We start from the raw sequence: 26,537 nt of genomic DNA on the forward strand, positions 1-26,537 counted from the left end.
AAACATAAAATGTGGTAAGGGGAGTAAAAATGTAGAGTTTTAGAATGTATTCAGACTTAAATTCCTATCAACTTAAAATAGACTGGTATATCTATATATAGGCTGATATATGTAAGCCAAATGGAAATCACAAAGCAAAAACATATGGTAGATATACAAAGGATCATGAAACTGGAATCCTAACACCACAGAAAGGCATTAAATCATAAGGGAAGAGAGCAAGAGGGAAAATCAGCAGAGAAGAACAACAAAACAGCCAGGAAACAGTTAAAATGACCATGAGTACATACCCATCTATAATTATTTTAAATATAAATGGACTAATGCCAACTTCTGACTCTTGTGGCCTCAGTATGCTTGTTTTTGGTATCTGGAGGCTGCACAGCAGGGTGGTGGCTCAGATGGAGAGCCGATGACAGCTGTAGTGACTACCAGTTTGGGGAGAACAAGTCTCAAGAAATTTTAGAAGATTGAAACCCTATCAAGCATCTTTTCAGACTGCAATGGTACGACAGTATAAATTAATCACAAAAAGTTGGAAAAATTACAAATATGTGGAGATTTAACAACATACCACCAGACAACCAATGGGCCAATTAAGAAATTGAAGAAAAAGTAAAAAAAATCAAATTTTCCTCAGATAAATGAAAATATAGCTTTCCAAAATCTGTGGGATGCAGCAAAAGCAGTTTTAACAGGGAAGTTCATAGTGATACAGATCTACTTCAAGAAATAAGTAAAATCTGAAATAAATAATCTAACTTTATTTCTAAAGGAACTAGAAAGCAAAGAGCAAATGGAAGCCCAAAATTAGTAGAAAGAAGGCCATAACAAAGGTCAGAGAAAAAGTAAATGACAAAGAGACTAAAGAGGATCACCTGGGTAGATCAGTTGGTTAAGTGTCCAATTCTTGATTTTAGCTCAGGTTGTGATTTGAGGGTGGTGAATTTGAGCCCCTAAGTTGGGCTCTGTTCTCAACACGGAATCTGCTTGAGATTCTTTCCCTCTCTCTCCTCTTCTGCCCCTCCTCCCCACTTGTACTTTCTCTCTTTCTCAAATTAAAAAAAGAAAACGAGACTAAGGAGATAATAGAAAAGATCAATGAGGTGTGGCTTGTTGGTTCAGTTGGTTAAGCATCTGCCTTCGGGGCAAGTCATCTTGGGGCTCGAGCCCCTCATTGGGCTCCCTATTCAGTAGGGACTGTTTCTCCCTCTCCTCCTGTCCCTCCCTGCCTGCTTGTACTTTCTGTCTCAAATAAATAAAATATTAAAAAAAGAAAAGATCAATGAAATTAAGCTGGTTCTTTGAAAAAAATAAACAAAATTGATAAACTTTTAGCTATTTACTAAGAAAGAGATCTTGAATAAATGAAATCGGAACCACCCAGGTGGCTCAGTGGTTGAGTGTCTGCCTTTGGCTCAGCCCGTGATTCCATGGTCTTGGGACTGAGTTCTACACAGGCTCTCCATAGGGAGCCTACTTCTCCCTCTGGCTATATCTGCCTCTTTCTGTGTCTCTCATGAATAAATAAATAAAATCTTTTTAAAAAATGAAATCAGAAATGAATGAGGGAACATCATACCTGATAACAAAATGATACAAAAGCTAATAAGATCTTGGCTGTGGTGGACAATTATATACCAACAAATTGGACAACTTAGAAGAAATGGATAAATTCCTAAAAATAGACAGTCTTCCAAGCCTGATCATGAAAAAATAGAAGGTCTCAATAGACCAATTACTAGCAAGGAGATTGAATCAGTAATTTAAAAAACTCCCAACAAACAAAAGTCCAGGAACAGACAGCAGCTTTCAGTGGTGAATTTTATTAAAGTCTTCTTTTAAGACTTAATACCTATTTTTCTCAAACTCTCCCAAAAAATGGAAGAGGAGAGAACACTTCCAAACTCATTTTAGAGGCTAGCATTAGTCTGAAACCAAAAGCAGACAAGGACACCATAGAAAAAGAAAATTACAAGTCCGTATATCTGATGAACATAGATATAAAAATCCTTAAAAAATTAGCAAGCCAAATTCAATAATACATTAAAAAGATCATATACCATTGTCAAGGGGATTTATTCCAAAGATGCAAGGATGGTTCAACATCCACAAATTAATGTGATACAGCACGTTAACAAAATGGAGGATAAAAATTATATCATAATCTTAATAGATGCAGAAAAAACATTTGATGGAATTCAACATCCATTTATGATAAAAAAAAACTGTCAACAAAGTAAGTATAGAGTGTCCCTCATCATAATAAAGTCCATAAATGACATACCCACAGCTAAGATTGTATTCAGTGGTGGAAAGTTGAAAATTTTTCCTCAAGGTGATGAGTAAGACAAAGATGCCCACTCTTACCACTTTTTTTCAGTATAGTGTTAAAAGTCCTATGCAGCACCTGGGTGCCTCAGTCAGTTAAGTGTCTGTGTTTGGCTTAGGTCTATGATTGTAGTGTCCTGGGATTGAGCCCTGAATTGGGCTCCCTGCTTAGTGGGGAGCCTGCTTCTTCCTCTCCCTTGATTGCTATCCAGTCTTGTGAACTCATGTGTATATGCTCTCTCTCTCTTTCTCCCTCCCTTCTTCTCAATTTCTCTCAAATAAGTGAATAAATAAAATCTTAAAAAAATACAGTCCTAGCCAGAGCAATTAGGCAAAGAAGAAATAAAAGACATCCAAAATGAAAAGGAAGAAGTAAAGAAGTAAAACTCACCATTTGCAGATGACATGATTTTTATATATAGAAAACCCTAAAGACTCCACCAAAAACCTGTGAGAACTAATAAACTAATTCAGTGAAATTACAGGATACAAAGTCAATATATTAAAAATCTGTTGTGCTTTTATACACTAAGAATAAACAATTAGAAGGAATAGGACAATCCCATAGTAAGAGGACAGTCCCATTTATAATTGCTTTGAAAAGAATTAAATATCTAGGAACAAATTTAAACAATGAAGTGAAAGACACTGAAAACTAAGACATTGGTGAAAGAAATCAAAGAGGACACAAACAAATTGAAAAATATTCATGGCCATGGATTGGAAGAATTTATATTATTAAAATGTCCATATTACCCAAAGCAACCTATAGATTCAGTGCAACTCTATCAAAATTCCAGTGGGGTTTTTCACAGAAATAGAACAATCCTAATACTTGTATGGCACCACAAAAAGTCTCTAATAGCCAACACAGTCTCGAGAACAGAGAAAGCATCAAGCTCCCTAATTTCAAAGCATATTAGAAGGCTATAGTAATTAGAACAGTATGTTATTGGCATTAAAAACAAACACAGAGGGACGCCTGAATGGCTCAGCAGTTGAGTGTCTGCCTTTGGCTCAGGAGATGATCCCAGAGTCCCAGGATTGAGTCCTACATCGGGCTCCCTGCATGGAGCCTGCTTCTCCCTCTGCCTGTGTCTCTGTCTCTCTCTCGAATAAGTAAATAAAATCTTTAAAAAGAAAAAGAATTTCTTAAAAAACAAAACAAAACAAAAAAACACAGATCAATGGAGCAGTGTAGAAAGCCCACAAATAAACTTGTAAACATATGGTCAATTAATTTATGACAAAGGTGGCAAGAATATACAATAGGGAAAGAACAGTCTCTTCAGTAAATAGTGCTGGGAAAACTGAATTAGCCACATGCAAAAGAATGAAACTGGACCACTATCTTACACCATACACAAAAGTAAACTCCACTCAAGTGGAGTAAACCACTGAACATAAGACCAGAAGGCATAAAACTCCTAAAAGAAAACATAGGCACTAAACTTGAAATTACTTGTAGTGATATTTTCTTTGGATCTGACTCCAAGGGCAATCAATGGCAACAAAAACAAAGTAAACCAAGGAGACTACATTAAACTAAAAACATTTTGAACAGTGAAGAAAATCATCACCAAAATAAAAGCAACCTACTGAATGGGAGAAGATGTTTGCAAATCATGTATCTGAATAGAGGTTAATAATCCAAAATATATAGAGAACACCTACAGCTAAATAACAACAAGAACAATCTGATTAAAATATGAGTAGGGGACTTGAATAAATATTTTTCCAAAGAAGACATACAGATGGCCAATGGGACATGAAAACATGCTCAACATCACTAATAATCAGAAATGCAAATCAAAACCACTATGAGTTATCATCTCACTACTGTCAGAAGGGCAATTATCAAAAGGACAAGAAGTAGCAAGTGTTGGTGAGGATTTGGGGAAAAGGGAACCCTCTTGCACTGTTAGTGGGAATGTAAATTAGTACACTGTTATGGAAAACATGGAGCTTCCATAATAAAAATAGAACCACCATATGATCCAAGGAGTCCACTTCTGGGTGTTTATCCAGAGAAAATAATAATACCAATCAAAGGATATATGCACCTTTATGTTCATTGCAGCATTATTTACAATATTTAAGACATGGAAACAGCCAAAGTGTCCACTGATGGATGAATGGATAAAGAAGATGTGGGAGAAATATATATATATATGAATATTAGCCCGCCAAAAGAATGAAATCTTGCTATTTGTAAACACATGGATAGACCTTGTAGATATTAGGCCGAGTGAAATAAATCAGACAAAGACAAATACATGATATCATTTATATATGGGACTCTAAAAACAAATGAGCAAACAACAAAACATAAATGTAGAGAATAGATTGGTGGTTGCCAGAGGGGAGGGGAATTGGAGGATAGGCAAAATGGGAGAAGGTGGGCAGGAGATATGAACTTCCAGTCACAAAATAAATTTAAGTTGGGGTTGTAATGTAACAGCATCATGACCATAGTCGATATTATGTTACATATTATGTAGCTTTATATGGTGACAGGAGGAAACTAGACTTACTGGGGTAATCATTTCACAGTCTATATAAATATCAATTCATCATTTTGCATACCTGAAACTAATGTAATGTTATATGCCAATTATACTTTAATAAAAAATAAAATAAAAACCATGGAACACAAAGAGAACAAAGTCATGGAGGTTAAATAACATGATACTAAATAATGAATGGGTGAACCAAGAAGTCAAACAAGAAATCAAAAATCACATGTAAACAAATGAAAATTAAAAAAAACCAAGTTGCCAAAATCTTTGAGGTGCAGCAAAAGTGATTCTAAGAGGGAAGTTTATAGTAATACAAGGCTACATCAAGAAATAAGAAAAATCTCAGATAAACAACCTAACCTTACACCTGAAGGAGCTCTAAAAAGAACAAACAAAACGTAAATGGAACAAAAGGAAGGAAATAATGAAGATTAGAGTAGAAATAAATGATATAGAAACTAAAAATATGCAATAGAACATACCAATGAAACCAGGAGCTGGTTCTTTGAAAAGATCAACAAAATTAATAAACCTCTACTCAGACTTATCAGAGAGAGAGGGAGAGAACCTAGATAAACAAAATTACTAATGAAAGAGAAAAAATAACCAATAGCACAGGGGGCTCCTGGGTGGCTCAATCTCTTAAATGTTCTACTCTTGATTTTGGCTCAGGTCATAATCTGAGGTTCTGGGATTGAGCCCTGCATCAGACTCCACACTTAGTAGGGAGTCTGTTTAGGATTCTTTCTCTCCTTCTCCCCTGCCCTGCTCATACTCTCTCTAAAATAAATAAAATCTTTAAAAGAACAACCAACACCACAGAAATAGAAACAATTTTAACGAGATTATGAAAACCTACACGCCAACCAATTAGACAACTTAGAAGACGTGGATAAATTCTTAGAAACATATAGCCTACCAAAACTAAAGCAGGAGGGAATAGAAAATTTGAACAGACTGATTACCAGAAATGAAACTGAATCAGTAATCAAAAAACTCCTAAAAATCAGAGTCCAGGACCAAATGGCTTCATAGGTGGATTCTACCAAACATTTAAAGAAGAATTAATACCTATTTTTCTCAAACTCTTCCAAAAAAATAGAAGAGGAAGGAAAACTTCCAAATTCATTCTCTTAGGCCAATATTGCTTTGATACCAAATCAGATAAAGACCCCACAAAAAAAGAACCACAGGCCAATATCTCTCATGTGTATAGATGCGGAAATTCTCAGTGAAATATTTGCATACCAAATTCAACAATACATTAAAAAAATCATACATCACGATCAAGTGGAATTTATTCCTGGGATGCAAGGGTGATTTAATATTCACAAAATAATCAGTGTGATACATCACATCAATAAAAGAAAGGATATCACTATAAAAAATAAATAAATAAAAGAAAGGATAAAAGCCAAATAATCATTTCATTAAAGGCAGAAAAAGCATTTGACAAAGTACAACATCCAGTCATGATAAAAACCCTCTGCAAATTAGGCCTAGAGGGAACATAGTCTAACATAACAAAGACCTTATATCAAAAACCCGCAGTCCACATCATACTTAGTGGTGAAAAACAGACCTTTGCCCTTAAGGTCATGAATAAGACAATACTGCTTTTACTCAACATAGTACTAGAAGTTTGAGACACAGCAATTAGACAACATAAAGAAATAAAAGACATGCAAATTGTAAGGAACAAGGCAAACTCTCAGAATTTGCAGATAACATGATACTATGTATAGAAAACCTTAAAGACTCCACCAAAAAACTACTAGAACTGATCAATGAATCAAATAAAGTTGCAGGATACAAAATCAATGTGCAGAAACCTATTGCCTTCCTATACACGAATAATAAAGCACTTGCAAGTAAAATTAAGAAAACAACCCCATTTGCACCTGGGTGGCTCGGTGGTTGAGTGTCTGCCTTTGGTTCAGGTATTGGTCCCAGAGTCCTGGGATTGGTTCCCATATCGGGCTCCCCATGGGGAACCTGCTTCTCCTCTGCTTGTGTCTCTGCCTCTCTGTCTCTCATGAATAAATAAATAAAATCTTAAAAAAAATCCCATTTACAATTGCACCAAAACCAATAAAATATCAAGGAATAAAAATAAAAGAGGTGAAAGACTTGTACTCTGAGAAAACTACAAAACACTGATGAAGGAAATTCAAGATGATGGAAAGAAACACATTCCATGCTTGTGGGTTGGAAGAATGAATATTATTAAAATGTCTATTCTACCTAAAGTAATCAACAGATTTCATGCAATTCCTATCAAAACCAACAGCATTTTTCACAGAACTGGAACAAACAATCCTAAAATTTGTATGGACCTACAAAAGACCTCTGATAGCTAAAGCAATCTTGAAAAAGGAAAACAAAACTGGAGTTATCCCGATTTCAGATTTCAAGTTATATTATAAAGCAATGGCAATTAAAACTGTGGTACTGGCATAAAACTAGATGCTTAGGTCAATGGAATAGAACAGAAAACCCAAAAATAAACCCACCAATTATATGGTCAATTAATCTTTGAGGAAGGAGGAATGAATATCAAATGGGCAAAAGACAGTTTCTTCAACAAGTGGAGTTTTAAATGCAAAAGAATGAAATTGGACCACTTTCTTTTTCTTTCACCATATACCAAAGTAAACTCAAAATGGATTAAAGACCAAAACGTGAGACCTGAAACCATATAAATCTTTGAAGGAGCACAGGCAGTACTTTATCTGACATTACCTGTAGCAACATTTTTCTAGATACAGCTCCTGAGGCAAGGGATATCAAAGCAAAAATAAACTATTTGGGACTACATCAGAATAAAAAGCTTCTGCATAGCAAAGGAAACAATCAACAAAACTAAAAGGCAACTTACTGAATGGGAGAAGATATTTTTAAATGACCTTTCCGATAAAGGGTTAGTATCCAACATAGATAAAAATTGAAATAACTGAACACTCCAAAACAAATAATCTAATTAAAAATGGGTAGAAGACATGAACAGACATTTCTCCAAAGAAGACATCCAGATGGCCAACAGACACATGGAAATCATCAGGGAAATGCAAGTAAAACTACAATGAATGCAATGAAAACTACCTGTTGAAATGGCTGAAATCAACAACACAAAAAACAATAAATGTTGGTGAGGATGTGCAGGAAAAGGAACCCTCTTGCGCTGTTGGTGGAAATGTAAACTGGTGCAGCCACTGTGGAAAACAGTATGAAGGTTCCTCAAAAAGTTAAAAATAGAACCACTCTGTGATCCAGTAATGGCACCACTGGGTATTAACCCCCAGAATACAAAAACATTAATTCAAAGGGATATGTGCACTCTGATATTTATAGCAGCATTATTTAATAATAGCCAAACTATGGAAGTAGCCAAGTGTCCATCAACAGATGAATGGCTAAAGAAGATATAGTAAATTTATGCAATGGAATATTATGCAGTTATAAAAAAAATAATGAGATCTTACCACTTGTAACAACATGGATGGAGCTAGAGAGTATAATGCTAAATGCAGTGACAAGTGCCTCCCCTCCGCCCCCTGCCAAAAAAACACAGAACAGCTCTCCTAAACCAAGTAGAAACCTAGGGTAAGAAAGGAAAGGATTGACTTAACATACAGAAGAAGCCACAGGATATTTATCTGTAGACAGGAGCAGACTCATCACTGGTAATTATTATCCCATCTTATGCCCTTTTAGGATACTGATTAAACCATAAACCATGTTAAATTCTTAAAATTTTAGTTATATGTGGGCAAGCTCTGTGGGCCTTTGTTATATGGGCTGGATTAAATTAAACAGGATCAACAAGTTCTATGGGCTGAGAAAGTCTACATTCATTTACTAAGTTGTGATTTCACAAGTCTCATGACCTCAACCCATCTGTCTTTTCATCTTTTCCATTTTTTGCATTCTCTTTAACTATCTTTTATTGAAAATAAGGAGAATAATCATATTTCTTTTGTGAGCAGTCCAAACTACTGGGCTTTTGGGTTAAATTTGGTCATTGTTGACAATAGCTCAAATTTTTAAAAATGTTCATTAAAACAGCATATGACCCAGAGATCATGACCAGAATCAAAGGCAGATGCTTAACTGAGTGATCCACGCAGGCACCCCTATCCAATGTACTTTTGATAGATATTTAGGTTGTTTGCAGTTTTTTGCCATTAACTTACTGTGCTGTGCATAACTTCCTTTTGCTTGTCTTAGTGAATTCAGAGAAAGTAATCAACAGATTTCATGCAATTCCTCACCCCAAGAGTCTTAAAATCTATGACAATTCTCCTTCCCTCTCTTTGTCTTGTCATTTACTTGTTGAAGAAATGGGATCGTTTTTCCTACAGAAAAATTCTGGAGTTTTTCACAGACTAGTTGTAGTAGTTGATTGTTTTGTTAATGTATAACCTTCTGTTGAAATTTATCTGTCACCTCAAAAAACTGATAAATGATTTAAATAATTTCAAGTGATTTTTCCCTTTAAAAAATCTTAGTAGCATCTGACTTTATAATTGATAGCATAAGTTACTTTTATAACAATAAAAAAATCAACATTTTAGAGACATTCCTTTTAAGTCAGTAATATGGGCAGTCCTGGTGGCTCAGCGGTTTAGTGCCATCTTCAGCCCGGGCTGTGATCCTGAAGACCGGGGATCAAGTCCCACGTCGGGCTCCCTGCATGGAGCCTGCTTCTCTCTCTGCCTGTGTCTCTGCCTCTCTCTCTCTCTCTCTCTCTCATGAATAAATAAATAAAATATTTAAAAAAAATTAGTAATATATTAGCAGTGTATTAATATTTTTATTGCTTTTTATTTTATAACTGTTTATTGTGTTTTAAGTGAAAGTAAATAATAATAATCTCCTTTGTATATTTCCTTTAATAGGTTTGATATTAATGTGCTGTCAAAATTTTCCTCTTGCCTAGCAAATCAACTTTTATATTACAGTCCATTAATGGGAAAAATAGCTGATATTGTACATAGGAACCTGGAAACCATAGACGATTTAAGGTAAATGTATTTAGGTAAATATATGATAGAGAGATTCTGGGCTTTGGATGCACACACACTTAGATTTGCCACTTCCTATGTAGCTTTAATCTCTTGAAACTTCAGTGTCCTTATCTATAAAATAGTACTATGGAATCTACTTCGCAATGTTGCTGTGGGAATTAGAAAGTATATAAAGTAGAACATGACGTTGTTGAGATCTGTGGAATATTTGAGATTTTACTTTACTTGCAAGGTAGTAAGTTTCCTGCCCCCAATGACCTTATTTAACTTTAATTACCTTCTTAAATACCCCATCTCCAAATACAGTCATATTGAAGACTAGGACTTTAATATATGGAGTTTAGCGGGGACACATTTCAGTCTGTACCAGACATCAGTGTTCATAGCAGCATTAGTCATAAGAGTAAAAAGGTAGAAATAACCTAAATGTCCATTGAAAGATGAATGGACAATCAAAATGTGGTATATGCCTACAATGGGATATTATTCAGCATTAAAATAGAAGGCAATTCTGACACATGCTACAACATAGATGACATTATGCCAAGTGAAATAAACTAAACACAAAAGGACAAATACTGTATGATTCCACTTAAATGACTTCCCAGAGTAGTCAAATTCATGAAAACAGAAAGTAGAATGGTTATTGCTAGGGGCTGATGGGGTGAAGAATTGAGGGTTAAATGTTTAAATGGGTAAGAAGTTTTAGTTTGAGAGGATGGGAAAGATTTGCAGGTGGATAGTGATGACCTTTGCACAATAATGTGAATATACTTAATGCCACTGAACTGTACACTTAAAAATGTTTAAAATGGTAAATTCTATGTTATATATATTTTTACATACATAACGGCAAAGTACCTTGGAAAAGCAGAGATAATAAAGATCAGTGTAAATTTTTTTAACTTTAAAAAATTATAGACCCTTTGAGAATCTAATAAAATCTTCGGACATTCCCCTACTCTAAACTGCAATTAAAAATATACATACAACTAAAAAAAAAAAAAAACATTTCAGGGTGGTTTATGGTTACATGAAATAGCAATGTTAAGTTACTAATTAATCCTGCTTAATATTAACATGAAATATTTGAGCAGAGAAATCAAAATATTGTACGACTGGGTTTTTAAAATATATTTATTTTATTGGAGAGATTGAAGAAATTTGGAAACAAAAATAAATGCAGTCTCTATCCTAATGGATGTGATAGTTTTATATTTACATTTTTACATCTTTTCTGTAGATGTTTTATAATTATCATCCATGAACATTTGTTATATGTCTTTTCCATTTTGCATTCCTTATTCATTATGGGTGCATTCTTGTATTTGTAGTTTTCTGATTTTTGTATTATGTAAGACCTGTTTTTTGAAAGCAGGGACCTCACCCTTGTAATTTTGATGTCTCCCTCAATGCTTGGAAGAGTGATTTATGTTCCTTAAAAGTTTTTTTTTAGTGAAGAAATATTAATGCTACCTTATGTTCAGTACTGTCATATATTACTAGCATGAGACATTAAAAAGTATGAAGTCATTTATTAATGAGAAATAGTTTGCCAAGATTTTTATTAGTAAGTTACAGATGTACAGAGAAAGGAGTAACAAAGTGCAGTCTACTGCCAAAAATATGAAGTGAGACTTTTAATATTGCATTCATGGGCTATTGGTCCAAAGTGATTTCTGAATGAATGTCACTCTAATTTTTTTGTTCAAGGCAGTTATCTATAGAATGATATATTATACATACTTAATAAAAGATATTATTATAATTTTTTTTAGTCTAAAGGTATTTGATTACTAGGAGATCTGCATTCAAGTCCAGTAAGAATATTTAGGGAAAATTTTTGTGGTATAAGGCCCATAATATTTTAACTAGTTCTTTTACATATTTAATCATTTAGTCTTAGAATTGTTCTTTATTCTTAAATAATGTGAAAATCTTTGCATCTTTTTCCTTTGTAGATCCTTGTCTGTATTGATGGTCAGCATATCTTCTTTAACATCACAACGATTTCAACAACAGTTAGTGAACAAAACAGAACATCTTTTTGATACCATAGATTCTTCCCAGGTTAACGTTGCAAGAAGAATAGTACAGTTTCTTCGAAATATTAAATATAGTTATTACCCACTATTAGAAAGGTGCAATAAAGTGTTTTTAAGCAATATGAACCACCTTGATTTGGACTGCATCAGTAAAATACTTAGTCTGTACCACTCTCTGCAGTTTCATAGTTTTGAATTTGTTAAAATGGCTAAAAAGAGGCTAACTGAAATGATTCCTCTGTTTGATCACCCTGATGGCTTTGTAAAACTTTTTGTAGCATTGGGACCCATGGCAGGACCTGAAGAAAAGAAACAGTAAGTTAGCTAAAAATGCTTTACTTTTCTTATTCTTTTCTTATTTTCTGGAAGGCACAAATATCACCCCATGTAGCCCTGGAGGAGAGAATAATCTCTTATGTCTGCTCCTTGATTATTTCTCTGATTGTTATCATTTACATCTCAAATGCTTGGTCTGCTGTTAAATTCTCAGAAAAAGCCAATAACTCCATGGTGGTGGCCAACACAAGAAAGGGTGAGGCAGATGGATTTTCTCTGGAGAATACCCAAGTGTGTGTTTTTATTCTCTCTTCCTGCTGGGCCATATGATTGACTCTACACATAGATATAAGACTTTCCCACCCCCAGTTAGAGGGTATAGAATATTTAGAATTATAATAGTCCTAACAATGGACCATTCTATCCTGTGTTGTCCGCAAGTTTGTTATCAAAGGCATTTCTTAAGTATTTTAGTAAATGTGTTCTTGTCAGGTTGGAGTGAATTTCATCTTTTAAAAATTTCCAGTTTTTCCAGATATTGATATAGATAGAACTGTTTGGGATATAAATATGGCCAAACATTAATTTTTTTTTCATTTGTTTTTACTTAAATTCGATTTGCCAACATACAATATAACCCCCAGTGCTCATCTCATCAAGTGCCCTCCTCAGTGCCCGTCACCCAGTTACCCCAACCCCCTGCCCACCTCCCCTTCTGCAACCCTTTGTTCATTTCCCAGAGTTAGGAGTCTCTTGTGGTTTGTTTCCCTCTCTAATTTTTCCCACTCAGTTCCCCTCCTTTCCCTTAAAATCCCTTTCACTATTTCTTATATTCCCCATATGAGTGAAACCATATGATGATTGTCCTACTCTGATTGACTTACTTCACTCAGCATAATACCCTCCAGTTCCACCCACATCGAAGCAAATGGTGGGTATTCGACTTTTCTGATAGCTGAGTAATATTCCATTATGTACATAGACCACATCTTCTTCATCCATTCATCTATCGAAGGTCATCGTGGCTCCTTCCACAGTTTGGCTGCTGTGGACATTGCTGCTATGAACATTGGGGTGCAGGTGTTCCATCGTTTCACTGCATCTGTATCTTTGGGGTAAATACCCAGTAGTGCAATTCCTGGGTCTAGGGTAGTTCTATTTTTAACTTCTTGAGGAACCTCCACACTGTTTTCCAGAGTGGCTGAACCAGCTTGCATTTCCACCAACAGTGTAAGAGGGTTCCCCCTTCTCCACATCCTCTCCAACATTTATTGTTTCCTGTCTTGTTAATTTTCGCCATTCTCACTGGTGTGACGTGGTATCTCACTGTGGTTTTGATTTGTATTTCCCTGATGGCAAGTGGTGCAGAGCATTTTGTCATGTGCCTGTTGGCCATGTGTAGTCTTCCTTGGTGAAATATCTGTTCGTGTCTTCTGGGAAAAGATTAAATTAATACATGATTACTAGGTATGAGCAAAGAGATAATTATGATAGTGGATTCAGTTATGCAGGGGTTCCAGGAATTGGATAATAGAGGTATCTACATCATTACTCTGTTAGCAAAAGATTCGTGGAGAGTTTTATTTTTAAGGGTCCTTTGAATTATATGAAGACATTTAAGGATATGTTTTTTTTTTTTTTTTTAATTTTTATTTATTTATGATAGTCACAGAGAGAGAGAGAGAGAGAGGCAGAGACACAGGCAGAGGGAGAAGCAGGCTCCATGCACCGGGAGCCTGATGTGGGATTCGATCCCGGGTCTCCAGGATCGCGCCCTGGGCCAAAGGCAGGCGCCAAACCGCTGCGCTACCCAGGGATCCCTTAAGGATATGTTTTAAGAGACTATCAAGATGGGAACAAGAGGGCAGCTCGGGTGGCTCAGCGGTGTAGCGCTGCCTTCAGCCCAGGGCGTGATCCTGGAGTCCCAGGATCGAGTCCCATGTCAGGCTCCCTGCATGGAGCCTGCTTCTCCCTCTGCCTGTGTCTCTGCCTCTCTCTTTCTCTCTCTCTCTCACTGTCTGTCATGAATAAATAAAATCTTAAAAAATAATAAGTTGGAGACAAGATAATTACTTAAAAAGCTTTTATTGGAGTTTTGTTTTTTTGTTTTTTTGTTTTTTGTTTTTTTTTGGTCACCAAGTACTACTGAAATCTCATGTGCTAAAGCAGTACAAAAGTTGAATTTCACTGAGTCCTTGCCTTTATGGAATTTAAATTCCAATTGGGAGGATAGAAATGTATATATAATTAAAATGTTTAAATACCATGACGTTGGAATACATTATGCATAAGTACTCAAATTAGTGATAGAGACAGTAGGAAAAGGAGAGAAAAATGTGAACATAAATGGCTAGGAAAAGCTTTGAGCAGAAGCTGAGTTTGAAATGTTTGATAAGGTTGATGAAAAGGATGGTGTAGAAATATCCAGTATGAATAGAGAATTAATTTATCCTGTTACCTTCAGATTTCATGTTTTGGGCTAGCCTTCTAAATTATTCTAAGGGGGCACCTGGATGGCCATTTAAGCATCTGCCTTTGGCTGAGGTCATGATCCTGGGGTCCTGGGATCGAACTCCTGCTCTGCAGGAAGCCTGTTTCTCCCTCTCTGCTGTTTCCCCTGCTTGTGTGCTCTCTCTTTCTCAAATAAAATCTTTTTAAAAAATAAATCAAAAAAAAAAATAAATAAATCATTCTAGAAGATACAGTTATATAAGATACCTGTATTAGTGTACTACTTTGGATGGTTTCAAAATGGATCATCTTTGTAAATTTATAGTGTTTCAGCAAGTATTTAGTAGATAAGGTTTGTTAATATGGAGATATATTGGCTTCCTGATTAGATCTTAATCATTTTAGGATAATTGGAATATTGTTTGACTGTCAGTTTTTAGTTCTTTAACTCTGTAGTACTGAATAATTTCACTAAATCATTGTATTTTATAAATATTAGAACTTTATCTTATTTGAACATCAATTAAAAAACATTTGTCTATATTTTTTAAGAGACAATTTAAGATTTGATTGTAGTGAAGACTTAATTCCTTTGATGAAAACAATATATTTTCTTTGTTCAATCATATTTATATTTTCCCCTATTATATGGGGAGAAAATTTATACTGCATATTGAATTCAGTTTTTGTTTGTATTTCTTTTCTATTAATTACCTAATAACTGTTATTTAAAAATAAAAAACTGTTTATAAGCTAATCATTATGTTTTTCAACATAAGAATATTTTTCTTTACTTCTAGACTTAAATCAACTATATTATTGATGTCAGAGGAGCTAACCAGCCAGCAAGCCCTGGCAGTGATGAGTGCAATGGAAGAGATGGAAAGCAGAAATTCACATCTGATTAAAAAGTAGTCTTTCCTGAAATTCATGGTGTTACATTTAGTTGTCATTCATAAGTAACTTCATTGAGGATACATTATTTTTTTCTATAATCAGTTTTGAAGAAATAAGGAATTAACACTTAAGGCATTGTTTATTATCTAAATAGTTTTTTTTTAAATAGAGATTTTTAAATTGTTTATAGCATTTTTTGTTTCATTTGCTGCTTTTGTTATTTTCAAGTAGAGCATTATGATGCTAGGAAAATGGAGAGCATCTATATGAACTTGAACTGTTTCACACCACAGTTATTACTTGAAATCATACTGCCATATATTGTCTTTTTTAATATGAAGTTTAAGAAGAAAAAAAATGCATAGTTCAGATTATATATATTTAATGTTTTATTGTATGTTCCTTTTTTTTTTTTATTGTATGTTCCTTTTTAAAGTATTCCTTCCACCCTGTTTCTTCCAATGTACTCCCTCTTAGCATTTCTTATTGCTTTTAATCAGTTCCATTAAAGGGCCAGTGTATTAAGGAAGAAAATTAAATCAGTTTTGCTAATTGTTAATAACTCTTGGTAAAGATTTCTTTGTGGGGAAGATATGGAATTTGATGGCTGTTCTGTGAGTTTTTTTATTTAGAAAAGTGAAACTATGCTTTTCTCTCCTCTTACTATTAATAATTAAATATTATTTCATTCACACTTCATTGATAGATAGCTCTTCTACCATTCTATCTTAATTGTTTACATTTCTATCACCATCTTGAAATGGCTCTTCAAAAACAGAAAATCCTATTTCATTCATTGCTGTTTCTCCAACACAGAACATGTCTGGCATGAAAGAGCTCCTCAGTAAATATTTAATAAATGAATGAATGAATTGGTTATAATACATGTTTTATCCTTTTTAGAATCGCTTCAATTCTGCATAAACATTTGGATGACTATAAACCATTCGAGTTATTGAAGATAACTCAAACATTGACTTTTCTACATTTTCAAAGTAAAGAGCTTTTTGTGAAACTCAGAGAATTACTGCTTAGGTAAGATTAAATCAAAGTGTTTATTTTATAATCTGAACTCAATGATTGTTTTGTTTGATTATATAGAGAGTTGTTGGAACTTTTGGAGGCAGAATTAAGTGGCTTATTATTTAAAATGTTAACACATTTATCTCTCCCCGTGCCCATTCTGTCAGTGTTCAGGCCTGGTACATTCTGAAATGAAGCTAGTAGGGTAATGAGTTCCCCAGGGCATGAATAACAGTAAAAGCCAAGGCATTTTCCTTTCCTGCAGAAACACAATAACTATGAAAAGATTGGAGCTGCCCAGCAAGACAAAACTCTGTTTGGGAGCACTCATACTTAGGGGCCTTCAGTCTGCTTACTTGCCTGTTTTTTTTGTTTTGTTTTGTTTTGTTTTTACTTACCTGTTTTAAAGCATGTAGATAGTTTCAAAGCAGATTACATTTTTTAATTTGTAATTTTTAAAATAAGATATCTAAGGGTAATGTTATTGAAAAAGTATTTTATCTATGTAATTTAACGTTTTCTGTTTTTCTGTGGATATAACATTCATATTTTTTTTTAGAGATTTTATTTATTTATTCATGAGAGACACAGAGAGAGAGAGACAGAGACACAGGCAGAGGGAGAAGCAGACTCCATGCAGGAAGCCCGATGTGGGACTCAATCCCGGGACTCCAGGATCAGGCCCTGGGCTGAAGGCAGGTGCTAAACTACTGAGCCACCCAGGGATCTCCTCAAGTAGACTTTATTTATTTATTTTTTTAAAGATTTTATTTATTTATTCATAGAGACACGGGGGGCATAGGCATAGGCAGAAGCAGGCTCCATGCAGGGAGCCCGACGCAGGACTCGATCCAGAGTCCCCAGGATCACACCCAGGCCGCAGGCAGCGCCAAACCGCTGCGCCACCGGGGCTGCCCTCAAGTAGACTTTAGAAGGAACACGGTCTAATTAAACTATTCACATAACTATTCCTATGAGTAGCTCTTGAAACCATCCAGGGAACAGAGAATTCATATACTAGAATAATGTGGGCTTATTATTATTATTATTATTTTACCATTTTGAAATGTAATCTACACAAAATACACCTACCTCCTCATCTCCCAGGTTAACTACCAGGCCTAGTTCCAACTGCATGGATTAGTTTTGTCTGTTTTGTGTGTGACTTCTTTTGCTCAACGGTTACATTCATGAGATTTATCCATATTTTTGCTGTATTGTATTCTCTTTGTAAGGATATAACAAAAATACTTTTATTCACTCTATTGTTGATGGATATTTTACTTATTTCTAGTTTTTGGCTACTATGAGTAGTTGTGTTCTGAATATCCTCATACATGTCTTTTAATAAATATATGTATGCATTTCTGTAGATATTTACCAAGGAGTATAATTGTTGGTTCATAGGTTATACATATGTTCATAATCAGTAGATCTTGACCAGGAACATTACATTGATACAAGTGAACCAGCATTCCATAACAATTTCTGAGTATCATGCCTCTTGAAGCATCTTCTGCCTCCTGATTCTCTTTGTAAACTATTTTTGAATTGTTTTTCAAATCCTTACAAAATTGTCTATATACTTTTTACCCCATGAGTTATAGATCTGTGCATCTCCTGTAGTGACTACATAGGTATAGCATTTCTAAAAAGATCCTTATGTAAGATATGTTCCATTTTAAAAATTAAATCTGACTGAACCAGTACTTTAAAAAGAAAAAAAAAAAAAAACAACGGTTTTCTAGAGGGGTTGTACCAGGTTATATTCCCAGCAGCAGAATGTGGGCTGAGCATTCCTGTTGCTCCATATCCCCGCCAACACTTCACATATTTTTATTTTCTAAATTTAGCCATACTGTGGTGCTATTGTAAGTAAAGACACATGCACATGTAAGTTTTAGAATTTGAGGAAGTGTTTCTAGGAAAAACATCAAGTGGAGGTTGGAGAGATTGTACCGTTGGGGGTTTATTTTTAGACAAGTATGGCAAGGTTGGCAAATATTGAGAGTTCTATCCCCTAGATCAGTTCTGCAAATAGATGCAGCTTTGGGGGCTTTTTCTTTTTCTTTTTTTTTTAAGATTTTATTTATTTATTCATTCATGAGAGACACAGAGAGAGAGAGAGGCAGAGACACAGGCAGAGAGAGAAGCAGGATCCATGCAGGGAGCCTGACGTGGGACTCGATCCCGGGACTCCGGAATCATGCCCAGGGCCAAAGGCAGGCGCTCAACTGCTGAGCCACCCAGGCGTCCCAACGGGGCTTTCTTTATATAAAAATCTATATTTATCTTTTTGTGGTTATAAGAGTAAAATATGCATTTAGTCCTAATTGGGTACCTACTTTGTCTCAGGCAGTGGACCAAATATTATATAAAAATCATTTTGAAAATTTTGGAGAATAAAAAAAGAAAGTATAAAAAAGAAAATAAAAATCATTCCTAAACTCATTCATCCACTGGCAGTGGTTTGGTTTATTTACTTGTGATATATTCTTAACTTACACGTGTGTGCATAAATGTTTTTTTCTCTCCTAGTTGAGAATACAGTTTTGTAGCTTTTTTCCCCACTTACCCTTACCCACTTAGCATTTTCGCACATCATTTAGAACATTTGTAAATCTTTTTAATAACTAGATAATACCCATATAACTGTACCATAATTCATTTAAGTGTTTCCTAATTGAACATTTAGTTTTCAATTTTTAAAAAAATTTTTTATTTATTTATGATAGTCACACACAGAGGGAGAGAGAGAGAGAGAGAGAGGCAGAGACATAGGCAGAGGGAGAAGCAGGCTCCATGCACCGGGAGCCCGATGTGTGATTCGATCCCGAGTCTCCAGGATCATGCCTTGGGCCAAAGGCAGGCGCTAAACTGCTGTGCCACCCAGGGATCCCTTAGTTTTCAAATTTTAGCCATGTAAAAATATATGATACATAACACAGATCTTTGTTAGCATTTTATTTTTCTTTGTAATACTATGTATTTTTTTTTTAATTTTTGTAATTAAAGTATAGTTGCCATTTGCTCACATTTTAGATTATCTTCTTAGTCTAGTTTCCTAGACAGGAATTGACCATATCAAATGAAGTAATTACTTTTTAAGTTTCTTTTTTTTAAACATAAACTCTTTTTTTTTTTTTTTAATTTTTATTTATTTATGAGAGTCACAGAGAGAGAGAGAGAGAGAGAGAGGCAGAGACACAGGCAGAGGGAGAAGCAGGCTCCATGCACCGGGAGCCCGATGTGGGATTCGATCCCGGGTCTCCAGGATCGCGCCCTGGGCCAAAGGCAGGCGCCAAACCACTCCACCACCCAGGGATCCCTACTTTTTAAGTTTTTGCTCACATTGTCTATTATGATTGTTTTAATATGCTAATGTAATATTTTAAAAAGTAACTCAACAACTTTGTTTTAATATAGATTTGATTTTTTTCTCCTGGTACTTCTAAACCAAAAGATTCTTTAAAAGCTTCCAGTTTTTTATTTGTAATTTAACAACTGCTGTCCTGGTGGCCAGACTCTTACTTTGGGGATGGGACTGTTACCATGAGAATTTGGGAAAGAGGAATGAGAAGTGTTACTCAGTGATCGCTGTATGGCAGGGCCTGTACTATGTCAAACCAGCTCCTAACTGGTCATAGCAAACAGCCCAAAATCTGTCTCCAGCAAAAGCACTGGAAATATTGTTCTGACCCTGATCTTTGCTTTGGTTACCCTGACTGTGGTTTCATTTTTGGTTTTGGTTTTTGTATTTTTTTTTTATAGAATTCTTTTTTTTTATTATTTTTAGGATTTTATGTATTTATTCATGAGAGAGGCAGAGACAGAGGCAGAGGGATAAGCAGGCTCCCTACAGAGAGCCTGATGCTGGTCTCAATCCCAGGACCCCAGGATCACACCCTGAGCCAAAGGCAGACGCTCAACCACTGTGCTACCCAGATGTCCCTGTGGTTTCATTTTTGCATAAAATATTTGAGATGTGCCTTAGAAAATCTCCAGACTTGTTTTAGTAACCCTTTGTGGAACAGTAATCTTTGAATATAACTCTTCTTAAACTAACTTGTATTTTAAACCTACTATACCTGCTAATTACAATAATGGTTATTATTCAGACTTTATTTTTTGTTTTGTTGCTGATTTATTATATTTGGGGTTTTTTGCTGATTTATTAATTTTGTTCTTTTCATTTTTTCCCCTTTTTAGGTACTTGAAAATTAGTGTTATACCTAGTGAGATTGCCATCCTGGTCTATGCTCTTTCCATTCTTCCATCTTCTAACCTATGTGAAGTGGAGATATCTCAAATTGAAGCAGTTTTACCGCAGTGTGACCTAAATGACCTGAATGGTTTTGCCACATCTGTTTTAAGATGGATTCATTATGATCGCAAATATCTGGATAGTACCACTGGGAAACAACTGAAACTGCTTCAAAAACTAGATCACTATGGACTTCAGAGACTACGAAATAGCAACAGTTTGAATCTGTTATGGAAAGAACTTAAATCTTTAAAAGGAGACTGGTTTACTGAGTCACTTCTTGAAGAAACAGTTGCTACTTTACTGCGTTTGATGGATGAAATTAATTCCAAAAATGTTGCAGAGATTGCATCTTTTATTTCTAGAACAAACTACCTCAATACTTTGCTACTTGATAGGATAGCCTCAGTGGTTGTTCAGCAGATTGAAAAGGTAAAATTAAATTTTATATACTTGTCAACTTCTAAAAGCATAAATGTTTATCAAAGTACTTTGAGAATTAATTGGAATTTGAATTTTATTATTCTTTATTATTTCAAATATTTTATTTGGGGGGGAGAGAGAGAGAGAGCATGCATGCAAGCCTCAGCAGGGGTGGGGGTGAGGGGCAGAGGAAGAGGGAGAATCAGACTCCCCACTGAGTAGAGAGTCCAGCGTTGGGCTGGATCCCAGGACCCTGGGTTCATGACCTGAGCTGTGAAGGCAAATGCTTAACTGATTGAACCACCCAGGTGCTCCTGGAATTTGAATTTTAAAAATTAAGTTCTGGTGTCTGATTCAACAGTTTGTTCCTCCTCTAAAGTTTTTTCCTCCAGCAGTGTAGGTCTGGGGAGTATAGCAGTCATCTTTTGGTTTATTATAATATTTTTAAGATCTGTAGTCAAAATTCATTGTTTAGAAGGATATACTTGATTGTATTAAGGAAATGGAGTATGCATGATTTTTTTTTCTTTTCTATAATCCTGTGATATTACTTTTACTATCTAGGAATGACTACATTTAAAAGTGTGAGATAAATGTGAAAAATGAAGGAAAAAAGGTGTACACTGACTTCTGTATTCTTAAATTGTCAATGTGTCTTCTTACAAATGTATTTCTGTAACTTACTTGTAAAATACTTTTTCTATTATGTGAGAAGAAGCTCACTTATAAAATCTATATCAGGATAAGGCTTTTACTTAGAAGACAGTATATTTCCCAAATTAAAATAAAAATCTGTCTTATTTGCTTAGTGTAGTACCTGGCAATCATTAAGTTTTAGACAAATGAGTGAATAGTGAAATTTTAAAAAATGAATGAATGAAAGAAATATCCTGATATTATAAACTAACTTGATTATATGATGACTCTATAAAATGCACTGATGTGGAAATTAGTAATACTATTTCCTATTAATTTTAATGACTAATGAATTCTGGAACAGGATTTTACACCTAATAAAACTGATTTGCAGATTTTCTGGTTAATTTTTTTCTGCATTGATACTTAGAGTTACTAGGAGCTAGTGGTGGGACTAAGTAGATTACAGCAGGGTGGGAGAAGTAATCGGTAGTGATGCATTTATCATTTTACTCTAGGCATGTTAGAAAAAGATTTCTACTCAAAATAATAATTAGGTAAATTTTTGTTCTATTTTACTAAGTTTAAACTATAACATTTTGTTGTGTTTATACAGATCCACCCTTTTGAGATTCTTGGTATTATTCTTCCATTTAGCGCCTTGAACTATGATCCACCTCAAAATGATGAATTTTTCAGGATTTGCATTCAACACCTGAATTCTCACTTAAGTAGGTATATTGTTTGGTAATATATTGAAGAAGCAGGTTGGAAGATACCATTGTCACTGTGGCTTTTTTTTTTTTTTTTTCATTGTCACTGTGTTAAGAGATATCTCTTGTTTAAGGGATAATGATAATGGCCATGAGTTCTAGACCTAAAAAAAGTTTATACCCATTTTTGGAACATTTTTATTATGAAAAATATCAAGCTTAAAGAAAAATTGGAAAAAAAAATCAAACAAAGAGCACCAACGTACTCACCAGGAAAACTCAGTAATTGTTGACATTTTGTTGTGTTTGCTTTGCTGTTTGTTTCTCTTGCTCTCTTATTTTTTTCAGAGCCACTTCACAGTAAGTTGTAGGCATCGTGACTGTAGGTATATTGGTTATGCATGCAACTCCTAAGAATAATGACCTCTTATATCACCACAGTACTGTTGTCATACCTAAGAAAATTAGTACTCATAATACCTAATATACAGTCCAGGTTTAAATCTCCCTCATTAGTCTCAAAAATACCTTCTAGGGTGTTTATTTTGAACCCAGCACCCACTCATTGTATTAGGTTGATACCTCCTTAGTCTCTGATAGTCTGTTGGGTTTTTTGTTTTTTTTTTACTTTCCCCTGCCATTGACTGATACCATAATATTATAACCATGTCTGATACTACTTTGGGAACAGACAAGTAAAACAGGCTGCTGTGGTATGTTTACACTTAGTCATGAGTGGGGCTTATGCATGTGTGGCCTTATATATATCCTTTTTTAGTAACATAACAATATGCAGAAAGAGAAGACTTGAAACAGACTTAAGACTGTGCTTTCCTAGACAGCCTGGGTGGCTCAACCGTTTAGCGCTGCCTTCAGCCCAGGGCGTGATCCTGGAGACCTGGGATCGAGTCCCATGTCACGCTCCCTGCATGGAGCCTGCTTCTCCCTCTGCCTGTGTCTCTGCCTCTCTCTCATAAATAAATAAAATCCTAAAAAAGAAAAAAAAGAGTGTGCTTTCCTGCTTGTTCAGTCTTGTGTCAACAACCAGAAGGAAATGAAAATATGTCCTTTTTTTAAAAAAAAATAGAGTTTAAGAGAAGAAAGATTGAGCAATGCAGCTTTGATTTTTTTTTAAGACTTACTAAGAGAGGGATCCCTGGGTGGCGCAGCGGTTTGGCGCCTGCCTTTGACCCAGGGCGCGATCCTGGAGACCCGGGATCGAGTCCCACGTCGGGCTCCCGGTGCATGGAGCCTGCTTCTCTCTCTGCCTGTGTCTCTGCCTCTCTCTCTCTGTGTCTATCATGAATAAATAAATAAAATCTTTAAAAAAAAAAAAAAAAAAAAAAAGACTTACTAAGAGAATGTTTGGAAAATTCTTGGAGACCTTTATAAGTAAAATTTTAAATAATGGCATAACATTTTTCTTTATTTTGATTAAGTATTAGTTTTGACAGGCCACTGTTAAACTCATTTATGACTTGATCTTGATTTATTAAATAACTCTGCAAAAAATCCAAAAGGAAAGATTTAACATTTTTTTTTGTCCTTTCTAAGAATATTGCTACCAGTAGGGACCCCTTCCTTCTCATCGGAAATATCTCTTGGACGAGGCAAATTAGCTAAATAACCTAAATCTTGTACTCTGGGACATGTGCCATGCTGTTGGGTGATGGGTAGGGAGAAGGTGCTATTTGAAACCGAGCTTCATATGTGTCTACACTCAGCCTGGATATTTGAGATCCCTACACAGCAGCACAGAGTAGTAGTCCAGGCTCTGGAGCTGGGGTCTCTGGGTTAAACCTCACTGTCCACTTGCTAACTGTGTGACTTCAGGCAAGTCATTTAACTTCTCTGTGCCTCTGTATACTTATTTTCAAAGCAGAGATAATAATTGTTCCTACTGTATACTGAGGTGAGATTTCAATGAGTTAATATATGTAAATGCTTAGAATGATACCTAACACACCTGAGCTCTATTATATTGTTATTATCAATACAGAGACTAGGACCACTTATTACATATACTACTGACCTTTTGTTTCGAATTCTTTATCTTTTCAAAGCAATTTTTAAAACTTTTTATGGAAGTAAAATAATAATACAGGAATATTCACATATCCTTAGCACATAGTATGAATTTATATAAAGAGAATCACCCAAGGAATCAGTACTCATGTGAAGAGACAGTATTACCACAGTGTCCTCCTCTCCTGTCCCCCTTTCCTACTCTACTCTCACCCAAAGGTAAGCACTTCACCACTCTCCTGACTTGTAACAGTATAGATTAGTTTTGTCAAGGCTATGTTTGTATCGTTTTTTTAAAACCTGGTTTGACCTGAATAACGTGTGTGGTTATGTACATCTGAGGTGGCTGTATGTTATAATTTTTTTAAATCTTAATTTTGTTTTAGGTGGATTGGAGCCTCCCATGTTAGTGTTTCTTGGTTTCTCTTTGGCTGCACTTGGATATTTTCCGGAAGATCTGCTGAAGGCAATTTTTAATATCAAATTCTTGTCCAAAATGGATTCTCAACTTGAACGTATGTATCTACACTAAATTATTACTTACACTTTTTATTCAAGTTTCAACTCACCTATACTGAAGCATTTAAATGTTAATATATATATATATTTATTTTTATTTGTTTATGAAAGTATTTCCTGCTTCTTGTAGAAAATTTGGAAAACATAGAAAGAAAAGTATAAAACAGAAATTAAAAGATTATTCATAATTTTACCACCAAGTGAAACTACTCTTTCAGTCATATTTTGGAGCATATCTTTCTTTTCTATCTCTCTCTTATTCTTATGTGTATGTTTATATGCCTAGATGTATTCTAACATAAATTTTGGATTATTAGCATATTCACTTTTATATGTTGCCTTTTGTCATCAAGCTATATTTTGAACAGCCATTAAATATTTTTTGATATCATGATTATTTTAGTGTCTATATAATCTATGATATGAATGTAATAGCATTTGTTATCATGTAAGTTGTTTCCAATTCATTATAAATAATGATTTTTATACATGAATCATTGACCGCACCCTTGTTTCTTTTTTAATTTTTTTTTTTAATTTTTATTTATTTATGATAGTCACAGAGAGAGAGAGAGGCGCAGAGACACAGGCAGAGGGAGAAGCAGGCTCCATGCACCGGGAGCCCGATGTGGGATTCGATCCCGGGTCTCCAGGATCGCGCCCTGGGCCAAAGGCAGGGGCCAAACCGCTGCGCCACCCAGGGATCCCCGCACCTTTGTTTCTTTAGGATAGATACCTAAATGTGGAATATTAAGTCAATGAAAATTCTTTGGTAGTATTTTTAAAAATATAGTTCTAATATTCATGATTAGTGAAAACAACATAAGAGTTGGTCCTAATCATGCCACTGAGTAACTTAATATAAAGCATGTGTGTGCAAATCAAATGGTTTTATGAGAATGAAAGTACTAACAAATAATAGGGATAAATGAATGTGAAAAAAATTGTCTTTTTTATGTCCAACCCATCGAAATCCGTTAATATTTTATTTTTGATTTCAGTTTTATGTTCATCTCTAAATAGGAGAGTCCAGTTTCGTCTTATGGAATTAAATAGAGCAGTCTGCTTGGAGTGCCCTGAGTATCAGATTCCATGGTTTCATGACCGCTTCTGTCAACAACAGTATAACAAAGGTTTGAGTTTTCTTTGGGTTAGACAGCAAAATTTAATTCTAAAGGGAATTATTAGTTAGTACCTTGTTATGCCCAACCATGACACCAGAGTTACTGAGGATGCCATGACCTGTTTGATAGAACCATTTTATAGGTGGGGATTTGTGTTATAAGAACTCCTTAATATTTAGGACACTAATTACTCTTTGGTAGAGAGCACAGAACTTATATTGTTCTGAATTTAATATCATTGAGTATGGTATTATATTGAAGCTT

At 35.0% G+C, this 26,537-nt stretch overlaps 1 protein-coding gene across 9 annotated transcripts in view; it reads left to right on the forward strand.

Annotated features, from left to right (window-relative positions):
- The window catches only part of FASTKD1 (FAST kinase domains 1), a 54,697-nt gene that overhangs the window by 16,688 nt on the left and 11,472 nt on the right, over positions 1-26,537 (forward strand). For 5 of the 9 annotated variants that reach the window (XR_013371530.1, XM_077883100.1, XM_077883099.1 and 2 more), the window contains 9 exons: positions 9,749-9,874; positions 11,839-12,237; positions 15,450-15,560; positions 16,450-16,581; positions 20,779-21,265; positions 22,509-22,623; positions 24,730-24,849; positions 25,017-25,145; positions 26,151-26,282. Coding sequence is in view for 7 of the 9 variants with exons in the window: in XM_077883100.1 (XP_077739226.1) it covers positions 9,749-9,874; positions 11,839-12,237; positions 15,450-15,560; positions 16,450-16,581; positions 20,779-21,265; positions 22,509-22,623; positions 24,730-24,849; positions 25,017-25,145; positions 26,151-26,282 (1,751 nt within the window). In the remaining 2 variants the exon portion in view is untranslated. The remainder of the gene's footprint in view (positions 1-9,748; positions 9,875-11,838; positions 12,238-15,449; positions 15,561-16,449; positions 16,582-20,778; positions 21,266-22,508; positions 22,624-24,729; positions 24,850-25,016; positions 25,146-26,150; positions 26,283-26,537) is intronic. The other 4 variants (XR_013371531.1, XM_077883101.1, XM_077883102.1 and 1 more) reach the window with 4 other exon arrangements.

The sequence above is a fragment of the Canis aureus genome, chromosome 34 (assembly GCF_053574225.1).
Source record: "Canis aureus isolate CA01 chromosome 34, VMU_Caureus_v.1.0, whole genome shotgun sequence".
In the NCBI taxonomy this organism is placed as follows: domain Eukaryota; kingdom Metazoa; phylum Chordata; class Mammalia; order Carnivora; family Canidae; genus Canis; species Canis aureus.